At 43.4% G+C, this 20,613-nt stretch overlaps 1 protein-coding gene across 1 annotated transcript; it reads right to left on the reverse strand.

Moving 5' to 3' along the window:
* Positions 1-3,117: 3,117 nt before the first annotated feature.
* On the reverse strand, positions 3,118-16,724 carry LOC115540795 (NACHT, LRR and PYD domains-containing protein 12-like). Its single transcript, XM_030352405.1, has 12 exons — positions 15,029-16,724; positions 14,800-14,916; positions 11,372-11,488; positions 11,178-11,294; positions 10,938-11,007; positions 10,506-10,752; positions 6,868-8,695; positions 6,306-6,479; positions 5,984-6,157; positions 4,561-4,734; positions 3,566-3,739; positions 3,118-3,337 (listed from the first exon to the last, which is right to left on the reverse strand). The coding sequence occupies exons 1-12, from the start codon at positions 15,109-15,111 to the stop codon at positions 3,118-3,120; spliced, it is 3,495 nt and encodes a 1,164-aa protein (XP_030208265.1). The 5' UTR covers positions 15,112-16,724.
* Between the last annotated feature and the right edge of the window lie 3,889 nt (positions 16,725-20,613).

Genomic DNA, 20,613 nt, shown 5'->3' on the forward strand with positions numbered 1-20,613 from the left:
TTCCCCGTATATCGTCGTAAGGGGAAAGGTTACCTCCTCTCTCTGCTTTGCTCGCCCAGAGAACCTGGCCCGCCCATGAGACAATGAGCCACGACCGTGCGAGCGCTACATCAGGTATGTCGGTGATTAAACACACTGTAATGCAAGTGCTGTGCACTTCTTTGTTATTAGGTTAACTTGGATAATTTGGATGCTGTTGGTGTTGTGGCGCATAACACGCAATATAATAACAAGCTTGAGTAAAGACGCAAAGTGGGGGTATTCTCGGCCACGGTGGAGACGGAATTGGGGGAAAGGAACTTTGGCTTTGCCTCCCTGAAGTCAAGACTGAACCGCGACATGGAGGAGAAAGGGATTGTTGCCGTTTGCGGACTCCGGGAGTCCGCAAACGGCAACTGTTTATTTCACCCTTATTTCTTTTCACACCTTTGTTCCCTTTTGTAAGTAAAAGGTCAAACTTATTCAATAGACATGTCATTTTTGGATTCAAGCTCATTGCTTTTATAAGCTTACCAAGTATAGGCTTACCCGTACTACAAACAAAAAGGTTAAAATTGTTGCATGACTTTGAGAATCTTCATGGAACAGCTTCTGGTCTCATTCTGTGATACGGTGGCCTGCATGGTCCCTCTCGCACACACACCCAGGCAAAGAAGGAGAGGTTCCTTCTTCTTCAGCTCAGCACCACCACCTCAAACAAACCCCTGTGTGCTTCAACATGGAAGCTCAGGGTTAGACGGGGGAGGTGGTGTATCAACCGCCCTGCAGGGCTCATCTCTGGAGAGGCGCTGATAGCTGGTGTCTGTTTCCTGTCGGGTCTTTTCTAGAATTCTCTCCATATTCTATCCCTTATCGGGCGTATGAGTCTGATGTCAAAATGCACTTGCTGGTATCCTGATTATTAATGCTGTGCAGACAAAGCCTCTGTCCTTTTTATTTAGTGAACCCCCAACCTTAAAGTGTAAATTGAACGTCAGTTTATCCATTTAGTTGTTCATTATCAGTATCCTTTATTAGCAGTACAACAGAAAAATAGTGCCTTACACGTACACAATAAACACAAGGAGTAAAACAACAGCAGAACATTACTACTAATAATAAACAGGTGTGCACATATCTTTAATAACTGGACATGTTCTACTGCTGTGTTGATCTCAACAGATGATATTGACCATTCACAATAAGATTTCCCATAGATATTTTTAATATAATATTTAATCTACTTAAAATCATGTTAGGCTTACAATACAATACAATACAACTTTAATTATCCCACTAGGGGCAATTTGTTTGAGCAGCTTGCATACAGACACAGTAACATACAAACAATAAATACACATACACAACTACGGAGCATTTAGTAGTCGAATTATAAACTATCAAAATATAAACTGATATCAAAGCCCTGTTAACTGTTAATCCCGGAAAAAATATAAAATATTGTAGCATAAACATGTTTGGATTTACCATCAATCAGTATTTTAGATACATTTTACATTAGAAAAGAAGTCTTTCCAAACCTACTTAGCCTACTAAGCTAGAGAAGTTCTCTTTCTTTGATTGTTTATCAAGATCAACTTTCACAAGCTCAATAAAAGCATTGGTCAACTTTTCAAGCTCAATAAAAGCATTTGGAGTATAGTTGAGTGCATGTATTTAAATCATCAAAACCCTGTGTGTGTGTGTGTGTGTGTGTGTGTGTGTGTGTGTGTGTGTGTGTGTGTGTGTGTGTGTGTGTGTGTGTGTGTGTGTGTGTGTGTGTGTGTGTGTGTGTGTGTGTGTGCTTGGGGAATATATGAATGTGCACGTGTGCATTCATATACGTGTGTGTTTGTATGTGTATTCATATATGTTTGTGTAGTGTATGTATTCATATATGTGTGTGTATAGTTAGGTGTGTTATAGAAATGTGTTTGTCTGTTTGCCTGTGTATGTGTGGGTTGATATATGCATGTGTGTGTTTGGCTACAACCGACACAGAGACACTGAGGCACCATAACTCAATAACCCAAATGCAGTGTAAAGAACCTCCTGGGTAAAGATGTTATGGATGCTGATATCTGGCAGTATGTCAAAGGACCCTCCTACATCTGGGTAATATCTGTAGCATGTAAGAGTGCCAGCGGATCGGTCCAGATACAGTCCTACTCTGTTAGAGCCAGCGTCTGTCCTATGACTGAAGTAGGCAAAGTAACCATCTTCATCTAAAGATTTAACACCCTCTCCTCTCCTTGTGCTTCGTCTGGATGTCACTCCAATACGAACATCTCCTTCCCACTCTGCCTCCCAGTAACAGTGGCCAGTCAGAGCCTCTCTACACAACACCTGGTATTGGAAGTCAGATCTCTCTGGGTGATCAGGATACGACTGGTCCTCTCCAACCACTGTCACCTTTCTGTTGTCCTCAGACAGAGAGAGTTGTCTGTGGGCTGTGTTTGGGTCCAGTGTGAGTTCACAGGCATCTGACGGAGAACAGGACAGGATGAGCTGCTGAACCATTCTTCATCATCATCATCATCATCATCATCATCATCATCATCATCATCATCACTAGTACTGTTGTCTTGCATACTTCTTATTCCTGTCATTTTCCACGTGCTATCTACTCTATAAACATTAACATAGAAAGACAAAATAATATCATATGGAACTATAGTTGAGTAGTGTGCCCTGACTTTTAGATAATTAAAGTTAATAGCAAAGCCAATGTGTGTGCGAGTGGCTGTCCCAGACAGAACATTGAAACATACAAACGTACAAACTGCATGCACTTTGGCAATATGAACTATCAAACACATATTATACCGTAGATCGAAATATTCAGCATGAAGAGCATATGCTCCTAGTACACATTTGAAACTGTCTTCACCTCCTGCTGTGTGGATGGACTTTCCATATTTCTCAATAGTTAACTTGTGTTGTGATGAATCAAACTCCACTTACACCTCTGTGGAGCTGGTTTCAGCCTCAACACTCCACCGTGGTCCACACTGGGGGGGAAACAAAGGGAGAGCAGCATGTTGAAACATTCACCATCATCATCTGATGTCTTATCACTTTCAACACAACATGTGAAGCTGTGTTTTCAAACCAGAACATCCATTAGCTGGATGAATCCTAGTACAAGACATTGTCCCTGAGAGGTGAGCTGTCCTCTCCATACCTGAGAGTTTCAAGTCTCCAACGTGGATCCTCCAGTCCAGCAGAGAGCAGCGTAGCTCCTGAGTCTCCTGGGTGATTGTAGCTCAGGTCCAGCGCTCTCAGATGGGAGGGGTTGGAGCTCAGAGCTGAGGTCAGAGAGGCACAGCCTTCCTGAGTGACCAGGCAGCCAGATAAGCTACACACACACACACACACACACACACACACACACACACACAGACACACACACACACACACACACACACACACACACACACACACACACACACACACACACACACACACACACACACACACACACACACACACGCACGAAATGATCAGTTTTCTGGATGTGAATCTGTCAGAAGTCCTCTGATATGGAACTTGTTGTTTAACTGTTTGCACATTGAGCAAACCTGACCTGAGAGTTTCCAGTGTACAGTGGGGACTCCCCAGTCCAGCAGAGAGCAGCTTCACTCCTGAATCCTGCAGATTATTGGTACTCAGGTCCAGTTCTCTCAGACTAGAGGAGTTGGAGCTGAGAACTGAGGCCAGAGCTTCACAGCATCTCTCTGACAGATGACAGCCTTTCAGCCTTCACACAAAATAAAAACAACGTGTCAGGATATGTGATTAGAATTACATACCTCTTTTAATTTAAACATAATAAGGAATTGTGTAATTCTTTGATTAGAAATATTTTAAAAGAATGTTTTAATAATGTAACTAATCAATACACTAGATCCTTATTTTTATTCAATATTGGGTGTAAAATGCTTAATATTTGCAAATTCTGCTTGATGCTTGGTCGGGACAGCCTATGAGCACTCACTCCCTGATGTCTAAATAGAAGCGCAACAAGGAGGAGAAAGTGATTGTTGTCGTTTGCGGATTCCCGGAGCCCTATATCTATATAATGTAAAATAATATCTATATAATGTAATATATAATATCATGGCCAAAAGCTGTGTGCTCCTACTTCTCTGCTACTTCCAAAACAAGTAAAGACTTGCTCTGGTGATTATCTCGGCAATGGTGGAGAATCAATTGGCGGATGTCTACTTTGGTGTTCACAAGAGGTAAGCCTCCCACACTGAGGCAAGTTTTTTGAAGTTTGCGTGATTATACTTGCGCCAACACGCGGCCCGAACATTCTCGCCACTTTTGGTGTGGGCGTAGTTATCGGTCTCGGGATCAGAGAACTACTGAGCGATAGTGCAGTTACATTGTTTACAATGATGATTTGTGTTCAGGGATGCGTTCGTTTTTTGCCCCATGACTTTTGTCAGTGTATTTCCGCCATAAACGTTGTATGCCTGTACGGGCTCTGGGTCGTGACACGATAGACTCTTCGCTCTTAACCCGAGCAAAACAAAGTCCCGGTACATTATAGGAGAGGAGTTTAGTGCAACTGACCTGAGAGTTTCCAGTGCACATAGTGGACTCCCCAGTCCAGCAGTGAGCAGCCTCACTCCTGAATCCTGCAGATCATTGGTACTCAGATCCAGCTCTCTCAGACTAGAGGAGTTGGAGATGAGAACTGAGGCCAGAGCTTCACAGCATCTCTCTGACAGACGACAGCCATACAGCCTTCACACAAAATAAACAGAACATGTTAGGAATTGTGATTAAAATAACATAGTAAAGGAATTGTGTTCAAATCTTTAATTAGAATGTTTAATCCATGTAAGATGCTTATTTTTATTGAATATTGGGTGTAAAATGATTTATATTTGTGGATTTCTCTTGATGCTTGGTCATGACAGCCAATCAGCGTTCACTCCCTGAAGTCAGAGTGAACCGCAACATGGAGGAGAAAGAGAAGGAATCTGTTTGCGGATTCACAGAGCTCTATGTCTATATAATATCTACATAATACAATATATAATATCACGGCAAAAAAAATGTGTGCTCCTCCGGATGATATTATGAATCCTAAACTAATGCGCTGGGTTCTTCGACATCTCTGGTACTTCCACAACAAATAAAGACGTGGTGGATATCTTGGCCATGGTTGAGAAGGAATTGGCGGAACGAAGTTTAGGCTTTCAAAAAAGGTAAGCCCCTGTATTTCAGCCTGCTTTTAACTATCACCGTCCCCTGCACTATGATTCTATTTTGTGTTCATGTTTACATTCATAATTGAAAAGTTGCAAGCATGGATGCATTAGAATATCCAATTAAACAACAAGGTGTAACATTTTCAATGATATCAAAGTAATAATGTCGTCATTATAAGTTTAATTATATAACTTTCCGCTGCGATGGAACATGGGTAACACTCTGTAATAAGGTGCGATAATTAATAGCAAACTAGTCATTACCTAACCCTTTGTTAATATTATTGTTACTAAAATTATATTTGGCACAAGTTAATAGTTCTTTCATCATTAATTAAATATTAGTTGGTTGCATAACCCTAACCCAACCCTAACACACGGCCCTTACCCTAACCCCCAACCATAACACATGGCCCTAACCCACGACCCTAACCCTAACCCTAACACTCGACCCTAACCCTAACACACTGCCCTAACCCTAACCCTAACACACGACTCTAACCCTAACACAAGGCCCTATCCCTAACACACGACCCTAACCCTAACTCACTGCCCTAACCCTAACCCTAACACACGACCCTAACCCTAACCCTTACCAGCGACACTCTGTGGTCAGTGAAAAAGACCTGATTAACTTGCCAAATAGATATTTTAGTAACAATTAACAAATATTAACAAAGGGTTTAGGTAATGACTAGTTTGCTATTTATTATGGCACCTTGTTATAAAGTGTTACCGGAACATGTGGTGTAACTCTTTGACCATTGAGTAAAACTGACCTGAGAGTTTCCAATGTACAGTGTGGACTCCCCAGTCCAGCAGAGAGCAGCTTCACTCCTGAATCCTGCAGATCATTGATACTAAGGTCCAGCTCCCTCAGACTAGAGGAGTTGGAGCTGAGAACTGAGGCCAGAGCTTCACAGCATCTCTCTGACAGCTGACAGCCATTCAGCCTTAACACAAAATAAACAGAACATGTTGGGAACTGAGCGATAGTGAGCTATTAAACAATTCCGCCACAAACCAGGAAATACCAGGTTTAAAGTCAGTGGCGCGTTGTTCACATTCTTGTTAATCGTTTGCACATTTAGTAAAACTGACCTGAGAGTTTCCAGTGTACAGTGTGGACTCCCCAGTCCAGAAGAGAGCAATTTCACTCCTGAATCCTGGAGATCATTGGTACTCAGGTCCAGCTCTCTCAGACTAGAGGCGCTGGAGCTGAGAACTGAGGCCAGAGCTTCACAGCATCTCTCTGACAGAAGACAGTCATTCAGCCTTCACACAAAATAAACAGAACATGTTAGGAACTGTGATTCAAATAATAATAATAGCTCCTTTACTTTTAAGAAAAATAAAGGAATTCTGGCAAAATAACTAGCTGGCGAAACTCCTACCTACTAGCTTTAACTAGAATTGTTTTGTTAATTTAACTAGTCAATACATTAGATCCTTAAATCTCAAATAATTATTTGGCAGAAAATATTGAATATTGAAAAGATGTGCTTGGAATTTTGCCGCATAATATTACCGTTTTATTATGTAAATAGACTTGCATGTATATATGTGTATAACTGCAGGGATGTTTTGTATTTTATCATAACTTTTTTTCATTTTTTATGTATATTGCGTTGTGTATTGTAATACATGTTATTAATGGACCTACAGAGATATTTTGGAGGCTTTGACCACTGGCACCAGCCTCAGAAGACCTTCCTCTGAAGCAGAGTATTTCTTCAGGTCAAACACATCCAGCTCCTCATCTGACGACAGTAAGATGAAGACCAGAGCAGACCACTGAGCAGGGGAGAGAGATTCCATGAATAGTCTTCCTGATGTAAGGGACTGTTGGATCTCCTCCACTAGAGAAGGGTCGTTCAACTCATTCAGACAGTGGAGCAGATTGATGCTTCTCTCTGGAGGGATATCTCCATTTATTTTCTCCTTGATGTAACAGACTGTTCTCTGATTGGGCTGTCTTCCTGTCAGCCAAAGCAGACCTTGTTTAAACTGAGTTGTCATTGATCTACTTCCTGTCTTTCCCAGCAGACCTCGTAGGAGTTTCTGATTGGTCTCCAGAGAGAGGCCCAGGAGGAAGCGGAGGAACAAGTCCAGGTGTCCGTTCTCACACTGTAAGGCCTTGTCCACAGCACTCTGGTAGAGGAAGAGTTCATCTTTGCCGGGGGTAGCTGGTTCTTCTGAGAATAGATTGACACCAGTGTTGATGAAGGACTGAAGGACATAAAGTGCAGCTAGAAACTCCTGGATGCTCAGATGGACAAAGCAGAACACCTTGTCCTGGTACAGCCAATACTCCTCTTTAAAGATCTGGGTGAACACTCCTGAGTACACTGAGGCTGCTCTTATATCGATGCCACACTCTGCCAGGTCTGTCTCGTAGAAGATTAGGTTGCCTTTCTCCAGCTGGTTAAAAGCCAGTTTTCCAAGAGAAACAATGATCTCCCTGCTCTCTGAACTCCAGTCTAGATCTTTTTCAGCTCTCCCATGGTACTTCATGTCCGCCTGTATGGACTGAACCCTCAGGAAGTAGATGTACATCTGGGTCACAGTCTTGGGCATCTCTTTTACTCTCTGGGATGGTTGGAAGAGGTCTTCAAGAACAGTTGCAGAGATCCAACAGAAGACTGGGATGTGACACATGATGTGGAGGCTTCGTGATTTCTTGACGTGGGAGATGATTTTGCTAGCCAGCGTCTTATCGCTGAATTTCTTCAGAAAGTACTCCTCCTTCTGTGAGTCATTGAAGCCTCTCACCTCTGTCACCTTGTCAACACACAAAGCAGGGATCTTATTGGCTGCCCCAGGGCGTGTGGTTATCCAGATGCGAGCGGAGGGAAGCAGGTTTCCCCTGATGAGGTTTGTCAGCAGCACGTCCACCGAGGTCGGCATTGTGACATCAGTCCAGATCTGGTTGTTCTGGAAGTCCAGAGGCAGTCGGCACTCATCTAGACCATCCAAGATGAAGACAACTTGGAACCAGTCAAATCTGCAGATTGCTGCTATTTTGGTTTCAATAAAGAAGTAATGAAGAAGTTCCACCAAGCTTAACTCCTTCCCTTTCAGTAAATTCAGCTCTCTGAAAGTCAAGAGAAATGTGAAGTGTATGTCGTGGTTGGCTTTGCCTTCCGCCCAGTCCAGAGTGAACTTGTGGGTTAATACGGTTTTACCAATGCCGGCCACTCCCATTGTCATTATTGTTCTGATTGGTTGATCTTGTCCAGGCAAGGGTTTAAAGATGTGTTCACATTTGATCGGTGTTTCCTCCCTGGCTGGTTTCCTGGAGGCTGTTTCAATAAGTCTGATCTCATGTTCCTGGTTGACCTCTCCACTGCCTCTCGCTGTGATGAGGAGCTCGGTGTAGAAGTCATTCAGACCTGTTGGCTGTCCTGCTTTAGCAATTCCCTCAAACTCATTCCTGAACTTCTCCCTCAGATGAGACTTGATTTTATTTTGGCACCCAACAGCAACAGCTCCTAAATGACAAAACCACAGAAGACATAATTTAGTGCATTGTGATATAATTGGACACATTTAAATTCTTCCTGTAAAATGGCTTCATGACATTTAGTGGCATCGTTACTACTTCATGTTACAGATTAAAAATGTTAATATTTTTTAATATTAATATTTAAAGGCCCACTATGCAGGATCGGGCATTTCTTCGCTGTTTTCTTGGTTTGGCACGCACTTTTCTCTACACGGCGCCCCCTACAGCGTCGTAGTAGATATTTTACAACACTGTCGTAACAACTCGTTGACGACCCTTACCCATGCACTTCTACGCGAGCCATGTGCATTTGTTTTCAAAGAAGCCGGCAAATGCGTGGAGCCATGTCCAAAGTAGAAGTTCATAAAGTGTAGACAAGGTTATACATTTTTAAAATGGTGTATTTGTATTGCAATAAACATAAATCCATCATTCTTTATAGTTGACGGGGTGAATTTATATCCTAGATTATAATTGCTTTATCTTAGGTTGAACAGAACAATCAGTGTAAGAGTGTTGGCCAACATAATAATCTAAATAAACAAGAACCTGGATTCGGGAATTCTGCCTGTATCTGGGGGACGAGACAGACGAACAGCAAAACACCCATGGAAACAAAGGCGTTTCCATGGTTGCAACCGAGGAAGCTAGAAACATTACAGGGCTCAAAACAAAAAAAACTGTCGAGAATACACATTTTTACAGGGCTCACAACAAAATGGTTGAGCAAACACATTTGTACAGAGACTATCAACATCAAGAATACCACGAAGACAAAGGCCACCCAAGGGTACTTTCAATTTCCAAAGCAACACGGCCAAGTCGGCGTCTGATTTGCAGTCTTCTTTTTCTTTCAGTTCACGCTATTCCTGAAAAGCTCGCCCAACGTTTACTCGTGTCTGGCCTCTCTGTCGGTCAGTCTCCCTTTTCTCTTCTTCTGTTCTTCCGACATTGGGTTTCTCTGTCACTTTTTAGTCTGCAAATCTATGATGAATGTAACAATCCCTTAGTTAATTGTGTTTATATCGAGCCGGTTCCGTGTTTGGGGGTCTGTGCCGTAAAGCAATTCGTTACTTCGCGTTATATTAAGGTAAATCAAGCCAAAAAAGTTGCATAGTTCCCCTTTCACTCGTGTCTGGTCCCTATTCTGGACCAACTTCTTTTTATTCTTCTTTTGTTCCACCGAAAGTCGCCTCTTGGGTCCCTTATCAATCGATTGATCCATGATGAATGCAACAATTTCCTCGCAACTGGCTGTTTATATCTAGCCTGTGCCATGTTTGGGGGTGTGTCTGTGAAAACTACGATCTGACTACATTTTCGAGGCGCGATTGGATACTTCCGCTGCGTCACATCCGCATTTTGTCAGTCCGAACAGAGCAAGTTGCATATTCGCTTTTTCCTTGGAGAAGCGACCCAGAAATGGTTGTAGAACCATCAGAATAACTCTCAACCTGCATAATTAATGTAATTTTGGCTAAAAAAGTTGCATAGTGGGCCTTTAACGTGATTACCGCACAAAATAAACCTACATATCTTGGTCAAACCATTTAACCTAATATAAATAGAATAAGCCTAGATATCTTGACCAAACCATTTAACCTGATACAATGACATTAACAATACCTATCTGGTTCCATCCATCTTACCTGATACACCCACAATAATCCTCTAAATATGGAACAAACCATTAAACCTCAGAGTCTGTTTCTACCATTTGAAAATAACAGCATATTCAGTTTCAAAATAAAGTAAAATAAAGTTTCCACTCTGTTTGCAAAATAAGAGTCTCTTACCACCCCACAGTGTGTCGGCCAGTTCCTCCTGGTTCATCTCCATCAGGCAGAGCTTTGTGATGTCTACCACTCCCTCTATGGCCCGCCTCCTCTGCTCCTCTTTCTTACCATCCACCTCCTCCTCCTCCTCCTCCTCCTCCTCCTCCTCTTCCCTCTGACTCTCGCATTGTGGGTAATCGGGGTAGAGAACCCTCCAGAGCTTCTTCAGCTCTTTGTCTAGAAAAGCGTGTGCATTCTCCTCAGCCCTCTGGAACAGAACAAACATCAAGGAGAACTTTAATCTGAAATAACCGAGGACATCAGAAGCATCTGCGCTAGATTCACATCCCGCTGGTCTAAAGAGGGAAGCCTGGAGACTATTAGCACCACAAGAGATGCTTCCTAATGTTCCTTTAGAGATAAAGTCAATTATCCTGTTGGATATTTACACACCTTGATCAGCTCTGTTTGATGCTGCTGTACAGATTGAGCACTGGTAACCTTTGACCTCTTCTGGTGTTGTCTGTGGAGAAAACACACACACACACACACACACACACACACACACACACACACACACACACACACACACACACACACACACACACACACACACACACACACACACACAGTATCAGTAGAGGTAGATAACAACCAACTGTTCTGTTTTCATCGTCTGTTTGAAACTCCTACCTCTTCTTTCTGGAGGGGCGTCCATCTTTAAATTCAGGAGGTCTATCCACAGAGCGTTCACTCTTTGGAGAGACACAGCTGGTTCCAGGGGAGTCTGCTCTCTCCTGCTGGAGTCTTCTAGAAAATAAAGAACCAGGAGGATTTAAGGAGGTTTGATAGAAGCTGTATTTTTGTAATCTCTGATAAACACTCACCTCTTCTCAATAGATTGATTTCCATCTTTAAATGTGACAGGTGGATCCATAGAGTAGTCACTCTTCAGGGAGACACAGGTGGGTCCAGGAGACCCTGCTCTCTCCTGCCACTTTGGGCTTCAACACAACACACACACAACTTTTAATCAGAGTATCAGACTGCAATTTTTATGCTGACAAGATAATTCTTCTTAAAAGGCAGTTTCTAGGTGATCATCTTCAACTTGGCTAATTATATTAGTCAAAGTCAAAGTCAAAGTGTGTTTATTGTTGCATGTACCAAATTGCTTCAGCACAGCAAAATTCTTACGACTTGGCAAGCATCATTCATCTACGCAGTAGACGTCATACATATAACAAAAATAACATAAAACTCTAAAACAATATGACAATAAAATGTAACATTTAACATACAACAATTTAAAAAACAACATATATCTCTGTAGCAGAGTACAGTAGAAGGGCTAGCAGCAGTTTAAGTGTGAATAGAGAATAAGTTAAAAAAGAAATGCTAAGCATAAGTTAAAAGTTTTTAAAATTGTGCAAATATATCTATGAAGTGAATTGTATGAGTGGGGGAGCAGGGAGTAGGTGGAGGTGGCAACTGTTCAGAGGTTCAGTGTTTCTGATTCACAAGCCTTACAGCCAGGGGGAAAAAGCTATTTGTGAATCTGGTAGTCCGTGTTCGGATGCTCCGGTAGCGTCTACCAGACGGCAGCAATGAGAACAGTCCATAGCCTGGGTGGCTGTTGTCCTTTAGAATCTTTTTTGCTTTCCTCAGGCATCTACTGTTGTAGATGCCTTGCACGGAGGGGAGATGGCTGCCGGTGATACGCTCCGCTGTCTTCACCACCCTCTGCAGGGCCTTGCGGTCGGCAGCGGAGCAGCTACCATACCAGGCAGTGATGCAGCCTGAGAGGATGCTCTCAATGGTGCATCTGTAAAAGTTTGTTAAAGTTTTTGAAGACATGCCAAACTTCTTGAGTCTCCTCAAGAAGTATAGCCGCTTCTGTGCAGTTTTGACTGCTGAGCCTGCCTGCATGGACCAGGTTAGGTCATCCTTGATGTACACACCGAGGAATTTGAAGTTGGAGACTCTCTCCACTTCAGCTCCCTCGATGTGTATGGGGTCCTGACCCCCCCTCTGCAGCTTCCTGAAATCCACGATCATTTCCTTGGTTTTGCAGACTCTGAGAGACAGGTTGTTGTCTTGGCACCATTCTGCCAAGACCCTTACCTCATCTCTATAGGCGGTCTCATCGTTGTTAGAGATGAGACCCAGGATGGTAGTGTCGTCTGCAAACTTCAGGATGATGTTGGAACTGTGTGTTGCCACACAGTCATGCGTGTACAGGGAGTACAGGAGGGGACTGAGTACGCAGCCCTGGGGGGCCCCGGTACTCAGGGTCAGTGAGGAGGAGGTGTGGTTGCCCATTCTCACCACCTGGGGTCTGCTCGTCAGGAAGTCCATTACTCAGTTAAGATATTATAACTTGTTACTGAGATGTTATTCCTGCCTCTGAATAACCTAATGCTTGAAACTAGAATAACAGAATAGCTGCTTGATCAACACTGACTAGAAAACTGCTTTGTCAAAGTCAGAACATCTGATTTCAAGCCTCTTATCCTTTCTATCTGTTATATGAAGAACAGACTATGACCACATGGAGTTCACCGCTTCATCTTGACCACAGCCTAGCAGTCATCTAGACAAAACAAGTACAGAACAAATACACTTTTCATATCCGGGGAACTGCAAGCCTTAATGCTCATCTCAGATGTATTGCTCCAACAGTTGTTTTGGTTTGGTGTTCACATTGTTTTGAATGTGGCCAATATGATGAATGTGTCACGCCGCGTCCTGCTACGCGGTCCACTACCTCCATCTAGTGGCTACTTGACGTCAGTGGTCCTTCACCTGACAAGCCAGTCTACAATCACCAATCACCATTCCCTACTTCAGCCGGGGATCTCCTACCTGCCGGCGCCAGTTCGTCGTTACGTCTACCTATTCTCCCCCTGCCACGAACCCCTGCCTGCCTGACTACCCTCTGTTGTCGAGTCCTTGCCTGCCTGACTGCCTGCCTGCCACCCGCAACAGAATGATCCGACCATCATTGGACCCAGCGGACGCTCTTTTTTTGTTGGGAGGCTGTGTTAGGGCGTACGTGCAGCGCTGTCGCTTCAAGGCCCGGGTTGGAGGGTGCCTTACGGACTATCGGAGTGGGGGTGGTGAGTTTGGAGTGCCATCCGGTTCAACATTTCTCTCCAGCCCCTGAGCTGACTCCGGTCCCCGAGCCCTGTCCTGTTCCTGAACCCTACTCCTTCCCGAGGGTGCCCCCTCTTCCAGAAGGGGCGAGGGGGCACCTTCGAGAAGGGGCCCGCCCTCTACCTTGCCTTCCAGAGGGGTTCCGACTTCCAAACCTTCCAGACCTTCCAGAAGGGGCCCGCCCTCTACCTCGTCTTCGCCGCTGCAGGCCTCTGCTTGCCCCCCAGGCCGTCCGCCTGAAGCTCCCTGCCATGCCCTGGTCCAACCTATTTGGATTTGACCTACTTTTTTTTTGCATGTCGTGGGGCGCCTAGTAGTCAACCCTTGAGGGGGGGGGGGGTACTGTCATGGTCTGTCTGTTTCCTTGTCTTGTTTTGGTGTGTTTCCTGTTTTACTTTGGTATCTCTGTCTTGTTTCTCCCCATGTCCGGTCAAGTTTCCCTCCTGTGTGATTACTGCTCCCTCCCCTAATGTGTTTCAGCTGTTACTCGTTGCTTGCCCTGTGTGTGTGTTTGGTATTTAATCCCTTGCCTTTCCTTTGTTCCTTGTCGGATCATTTTAGGTTCCCGGTGTTCCCTGTGTTACCCGCGTCACCCGTGTTCTCGGTGTTCCTTGCCTTTTGCGTCAATAAATTATCCTTTTATTGAACTGTCTGCTATTGGGTCCTACCTGCCTGCCTGCCACCCGCTAACCGTAACAGAACGACGATCTTGAGTTAGGTCAAAGTGAGGTCGCATTGTGAGAGATCCCACCTGAGTTTGATTCAGGACCTCATAAAAAATAAAGAAAGCGGCATGAATCAGAAATGAACAGATTGTGATTTGTGCTGTTCACACTGTTCTGAAAAAAATTGGATCGGAGCCTTTTCCCCCTTTAACATCTCCCGCCTTCGCCTCCCCCTTCTTCACCGCCGAAGAAGCCCCCCTCCATGTCTCTGACCAGTCACCCTCTAAATCCTCACCTTTTCCCAAAAGACTGATTTCCATCTTTGAATTTAGCAGCAGGATCCATAGACCGGTCCATGGAGACACAGCTGGGACCAGGGGAGTCTGCTCCCTCCTGCTGGACTCGTCTAGAAAATCAAGAACCAGGATTTATGCACTTTTGATCGATTATTAGATCGGAGACTGATTCTATTTTTATAATCTCTGAATCCTCACCTCTTCTCAATAGACTGATTTCCATCTTTAAAGTTAACAGGTTGTTCCATAGAGTTGTCACTCTTCATGGAGACACAGCTGGGTCCAGGGGAGTCTGCTCTCTCCTGCTGCTCTGGGCTTCAACACAACACACACACAGCGGTTACTCAGACTAACGATGGAGTCATGATATATCACTGCTGAGCTCTGAGATGGACAACAGTCACAGACAGTGAGATCCTCTTCTTACCTCTTAGCTTTGCTCTGGCGGCCATGTTCCCCAGACAGAGTGGTTTTAGAGGTAGGTCCCCCCTCCTCTCTGTCCTCATCCATAGCAGACTGGAGACCTGGACACAAACACTACTACATATTCTTTCTACTGACAGTCAGTGATTGTTTATTCGCTGATTTTATAGGAGCTTCTTATTGCCGGTCACAGGGGGCTGTTGTCTCTGTTTAATTTGGTCGAGAGGCAGGGTGGTCTTTCCTAGAAGAGATTCATAGCCCCTCTCATTCTCAATGAGGAAGAGGATTCACAGATGACGTATCTATTAACTGTTCATCATTCAACACAGAATGTCTTATAGGGCTTCAAATGTGTCTGAGCAAGATCAATTTTACCGTGCGGATATCATACATACTAATCCCTATGCTGGTTATGCCACTTTGAAGGCATGTCCATATATGGACTTCCTCATGTTGTATGACATCACAAGCAGATCTTTGATGCAGGACCACAGAGAAAAAGACCCAGGTCAAGATCACGTTTAAACACCTTCACTAACCAAGATGGCCATCTTCCTGTCTAAATATTATAATCAGAGTATCGCACGTCAAATATAACAACTGTTCATTCTATCCTAATAAGGAAGAAAAAGAAATGGAAGTTCTTTAACCTAAACCGCTGACTCTATGATGAAAGATTCTGGGTTTCTATCCCCAATGTACACAGTCTAACCTGAGCCGTATCTCGCAAGAATCAAGTAAATTATTCAACAATAATTTTGACCAATTGCTTAGCATCCATACATTTACTAACGTTTTTAAAGTGTTTTTAAAGAAAACTAACCGTCAACCTTTTGATAAGATTCAAAGTTATGTATATTCATGATATATCAGAAAGTAAAGTCCAGTACCTTAGCCTTCTTCCTGCTGTGATAAAGTGCACCAAACCAAACCCTCTGACTCAGTAAGGAAATGATGCTGAACTTACCAGTTGTACCACTTCCCCTCCCAGTTCATACTCCTCCCAGACTTACGTCTTATAGGCTGCTGTTCCATGACCTGACTCAGTGATCAAGTATAATTGCTTTATTAAAATACGAACAATGGACAGAGAGCTGTGATGTGTAGAAACTCAGAGAAAAACAAAGCGACACTTAATTGCTCAATCAGCCTGTAGACATGTCACTGACGCAGCTCATTATTTACAGTAGTACATAAATACTGTGTTATCACTGAAGAGGCTAATAAACATAACGAATAGAAACACATGAAGTAGAATATGCGTTCTCTTCTCTGTTTCTACTGAACGCCTCCATGTAGAATCCTCCTCCAAGCTTTAAAGAAAGATTTACATTTTGATTGCGTGAACACTTTATTTGCTTCAGTACTATGAATATTCAAATCAGTATCGAAACGATGTCACCTGTGAAACAGAGGACGTGATGAAGGATGAGTCCCAACACGGTTCACCAGACGATTACACACACGTTCTGGTTTCATGAACACAACAGCACAACCGGTTCCCTCTGAAATGAAACGACAAGATGCAATCAATTACAACAACCCACAGCGTGTGCAATAATTCTGCAGCACGGCTGAATTTGGGGAAATAGACTTCAGAAACAGTATTAGGGGACCACCAAAACCTATATAAAAGGATCCAAAAAGGAGCATGTCATGGGATCTTTAATTCTCAGGGGAAAATGCAATATTATCCCTCCTAACCCTCCAGTGCATCCACGGACAAACCCCCCCCCCCCCCCACCTCCAGGAGCTCCTCACACCTCAGACCAAGCTCCGCACCATGGGAGATCGGGCTTTCTCCGCTGCTGCCCCAAGACTATGGAACGCCCTCCCTGACCAACTGAAGGTCCCACAGACTACAGCTGTTTTTAAACGAAATCTTAAGATTTATCTTTTTAAAAAAGCCTTTTGCTAATTTCTCTTTTACTGTATGTGTATTATATGTTTTAACAACCCTTTTTTCTCTCTTAAACTCTGTAGCACTTAAAATGTATTATTATTATTATTGCATTCATAGCGATTTGTCATTAAAATTGGTTTTTAATAAAATGTATAGCTTGAAATGTGCCTTTCTTTTCATAATCTTGTCATCATCACTCAACAACAGTAATAGTCCATATACACTGAGCATGAATACCTGACATATGAGTGAGTCATGGCCTCGGCGGCCCACAGGGGGGCGGTGTTCTGTCTGGAGCACCTTGGTGTCTGTTTGCTGAGCTGGGAAGATGAAATCAAATAAAAAAACATCTGCCTGGTCTTCAAAATTCTGCATAACAAAGCTCCTCCTCCTTTAAACTCATTCATGATCCAACGTAACAGCAGCACTCAGATCACAAGAAGTACCACACAAGGTGACCTTCTAATCCCATTTAGCAAAAGCACATTTGGTCAACAATCATTTTCTGTTAGAGCAAATCAGAATTGGAATTCACTGCCTACCACTATCAAAGATATACATACACACTCCCCCTTACAGCACACCTTTAAACATGGCTGTCCGTCAACTATAACTGCACACATTAATCTCTGTCAGAGGTGATGTGTCTGTTGTGTTCTGATGTGACAGTCATTGTTGCCACCGCAACATCTCTGCTACCTGCCTGCATGTTCTGTCTTGTATGTACTTTCAATGTGACCTCTGTGGCCTCTTTTCTCTTGTCTCCTGTGTATTGTTTTTGATGCACGAACTGCCTTGATGTCTCTCCCATCATTTGTGCTTGTTTGTTTGTTCTTGCTCTAATTGTGTGCAATGTGTTTGTTTGCAAAATAGGCTAAAGCTGCTCCTTTTACTTTACAGTTCATCAAAAGGGACTGGCCAATCAACTAAAGACTAGTAGAGTAGTAGTCCCGATGGGTTTGGTTCAGGACCCAAGACGTCTGGGAGCCTACCCTACATCAACAGTAATCTGAAATGGCTGTCCACCTAATCCCACAAGCCCTGTCCTGTAAGTTTCTGTTGATTTAATAGGTGACCATCTTTAGAACCATCACCCTGGCCTGTAGCCTTCTCGCATCAGAAACCTTAAGTTATACAAAAATGCAAAATGTTTTGTATTCTATATGATAATTATTACGATTGCATATTAGCATGGACCCATAAGGCTTCCGTAGAGTCATGACGTCAAAGGTAGTGACATCAGAAATACGGTCCAACTGTTTTCTTTTACCCTTATTTCGATTTCCCACCTTTGTTTGTATTGTTCACTTTTGTAATTAAAAAGGCCAAACTTCAAGAGACATTTCATTTTGAGAGTTAAGCTCATTGCTTCTATAAGCTTACCAAGGGCTAACCCGTACTACAAACAAAAAGGGTAAACTCCTTGTGACTGTGATAATCTTCATGAAACAGCTTCGGGTCTGATTCTGTGGTATGGTGGCCTGCATGGGCCCTCTCGCACACACACCCAGGCAAAGAAGGAGAGGTTCCTTCTTCTTCAGCTCAGCACCACCACCTCAAACACTGACCTCTGTGTGCTGCAACATGGAAGCTCAGGGTCCTGTTAGACGCCACAGGGGAGGGGGTGTATCAACCAGCCTGCAGGGCTCATCTCTGGAGAGGCGCCAGTAGTTGGGGTCTGTTTCCTGTCGGGTCGCTTCTAGAATTCTCTCCATATTCTGTCACTCATTTGGAGTCTGATTATGGAAATGCACTTGCTGGTATCCAGATTATTAATGATGTGCAGATGAAGCCTCTGTTGTGCTTTTTATTAAGTGAACCCACAACCTTAAAGTGTAAACTGATCCACTGAGTTGTTGATCAACATTATGCTTTATTAACCTGCAGGACAACAGAAAATAGTCCCTTACATGTACACAATAAACACAAGGACACAAACAATAGAAGAACAGTCCCTTAAATGTACACAATAAACACAAGGACTCAAACAATAGAATCCACTGATGTTATTAATCATTAACCGGTGTACAAATATCTTTAATAACTGAACATGTTCTACTGCTGTGTTGTTCCCAACAGAACACAAGGAGTCAATAATCAGTATGTTTTGACAGTCATCACAACATAATCAATAGCTTCTCCCAGACCACTTGCATTATGAATATAATATTAAATCTGCTTTAAATCAGGTTCCATGTACGGCACGCATGCGCGTGCGTTTGTTTATATATTTGTTTTATTTTTGTGTGCTCACGAAGGTTTATTTTTGTGTGTGTGTCTGTGCGTTTGTTTGTATATGCGTGTGTGCCCTTTTTTAACGGTCTGAAACGCAAGTAAGAAGCGCCAAACGCAAGTCTGGGCGGTTCTATGGCGATGTTGGTATTTTACCGGCGGATAAATGACTATTGCGCCAGGTACAAATCTAAAAAGGGTTGGTCTGAACCGAAGTAGCCTAATTACCCGTAGGTGTGGTTTGGGCATAATGGGCTATAAACCAATGAGAGTGCCGTCTCCCATCCCCTCTAAGAGCCATGACCGCATTTGAATCTGACGAGTTGATATTTTGACAGCGCGTCTGCAGTCTCCGATGAGACAGATGCATGACCACATGAATTTCAAACTCAAATGGCTCAGTTTATGGCCAAATAATATGGCTTATTCACACATGGAATAGCGTTTTCTTCCACAACTTCAGAAATACTGTGTCCTCAAATAAATTTCGGCAAAGAAAACTTAACACACATATGATATGCGGTAACTGTGGTTCTATGTAATGATAGACGCAATACATTAACAAACATCGTTTCTTACCAGTATTGTATGCATTTTCGTTATCGACTTGTGTTCCTAATATGCATGTGTCTCCCCGTTAATATACATTGCCATGGACTGTATTATGCGTTACGTGTTTAGTTTGCGTGCGTTTAAACAGATGGAAGCACACACGCACGCCTGCATTTATTAATAATTTTACGCCTACACACAAGCGCGCCCGCATTCATTCATTATTTTTAACACTCACTCTTGGTTAAACAATGTTTTCCCACGATCAAATACTCATCAATCCTAAAACTGACTTTAAACCAGGTATTTCCTGGTTTGTGGCAGAATTGTTTTCTGAAACTGCAAAATACCATCAGGGAACGTTTGCGCCAGAACACGCCCCCTCCTTTCACCGAATCGCGCCTTGGGGCACAAGATCATTCACTAATTTATCGACGAGTGGTGGTGGAGGGAAAGAACGCTCAGTTGCAAACGCCAGTTGCAAACTAAAACGACACATTGCATTGTAGAAAGTCAATTGCGCTGGATGCAAGATAGGGCCCTATAACTTACACAGAGACACTGACCCGTTACCCCCACCATGCCAGAACCTAAACCCAGGGAGGAGGTCCTCCTGGGTGAAGGTGGACTGGAAGGTGTGGAGGTGTACCAGTCTGTCTGAGGACCCTCCTACATCTGAGGACACTCTGTAGAAGGACAGAGTGCCAGCAGGCCGGTCCAGATACACTCCTACTCTGTTAGAGCCAGCGGGGGGGAGATGTATGTCTGGTCCAGAACCGTTGTACCGGGCAGAGTAACGACCATCAGAAACATGAAGACTCCAGGACTTGTTGTTAAATCCAAGCCTGCTTTCATAATTCCCTCCTCTCCTTGTGATTCCTCTGTATGTCACTCCTATACCA

The sequence above is a fragment of the Gadus morhua genome, chromosome 1, assembly GCF_902167405.1.
Source record: "Gadus morhua chromosome 1, gadMor3.0, whole genome shotgun sequence".
NCBI lineage: Eukaryota > Metazoa > Chordata > Actinopteri > Gadiformes > Gadidae > Gadus > Gadus morhua.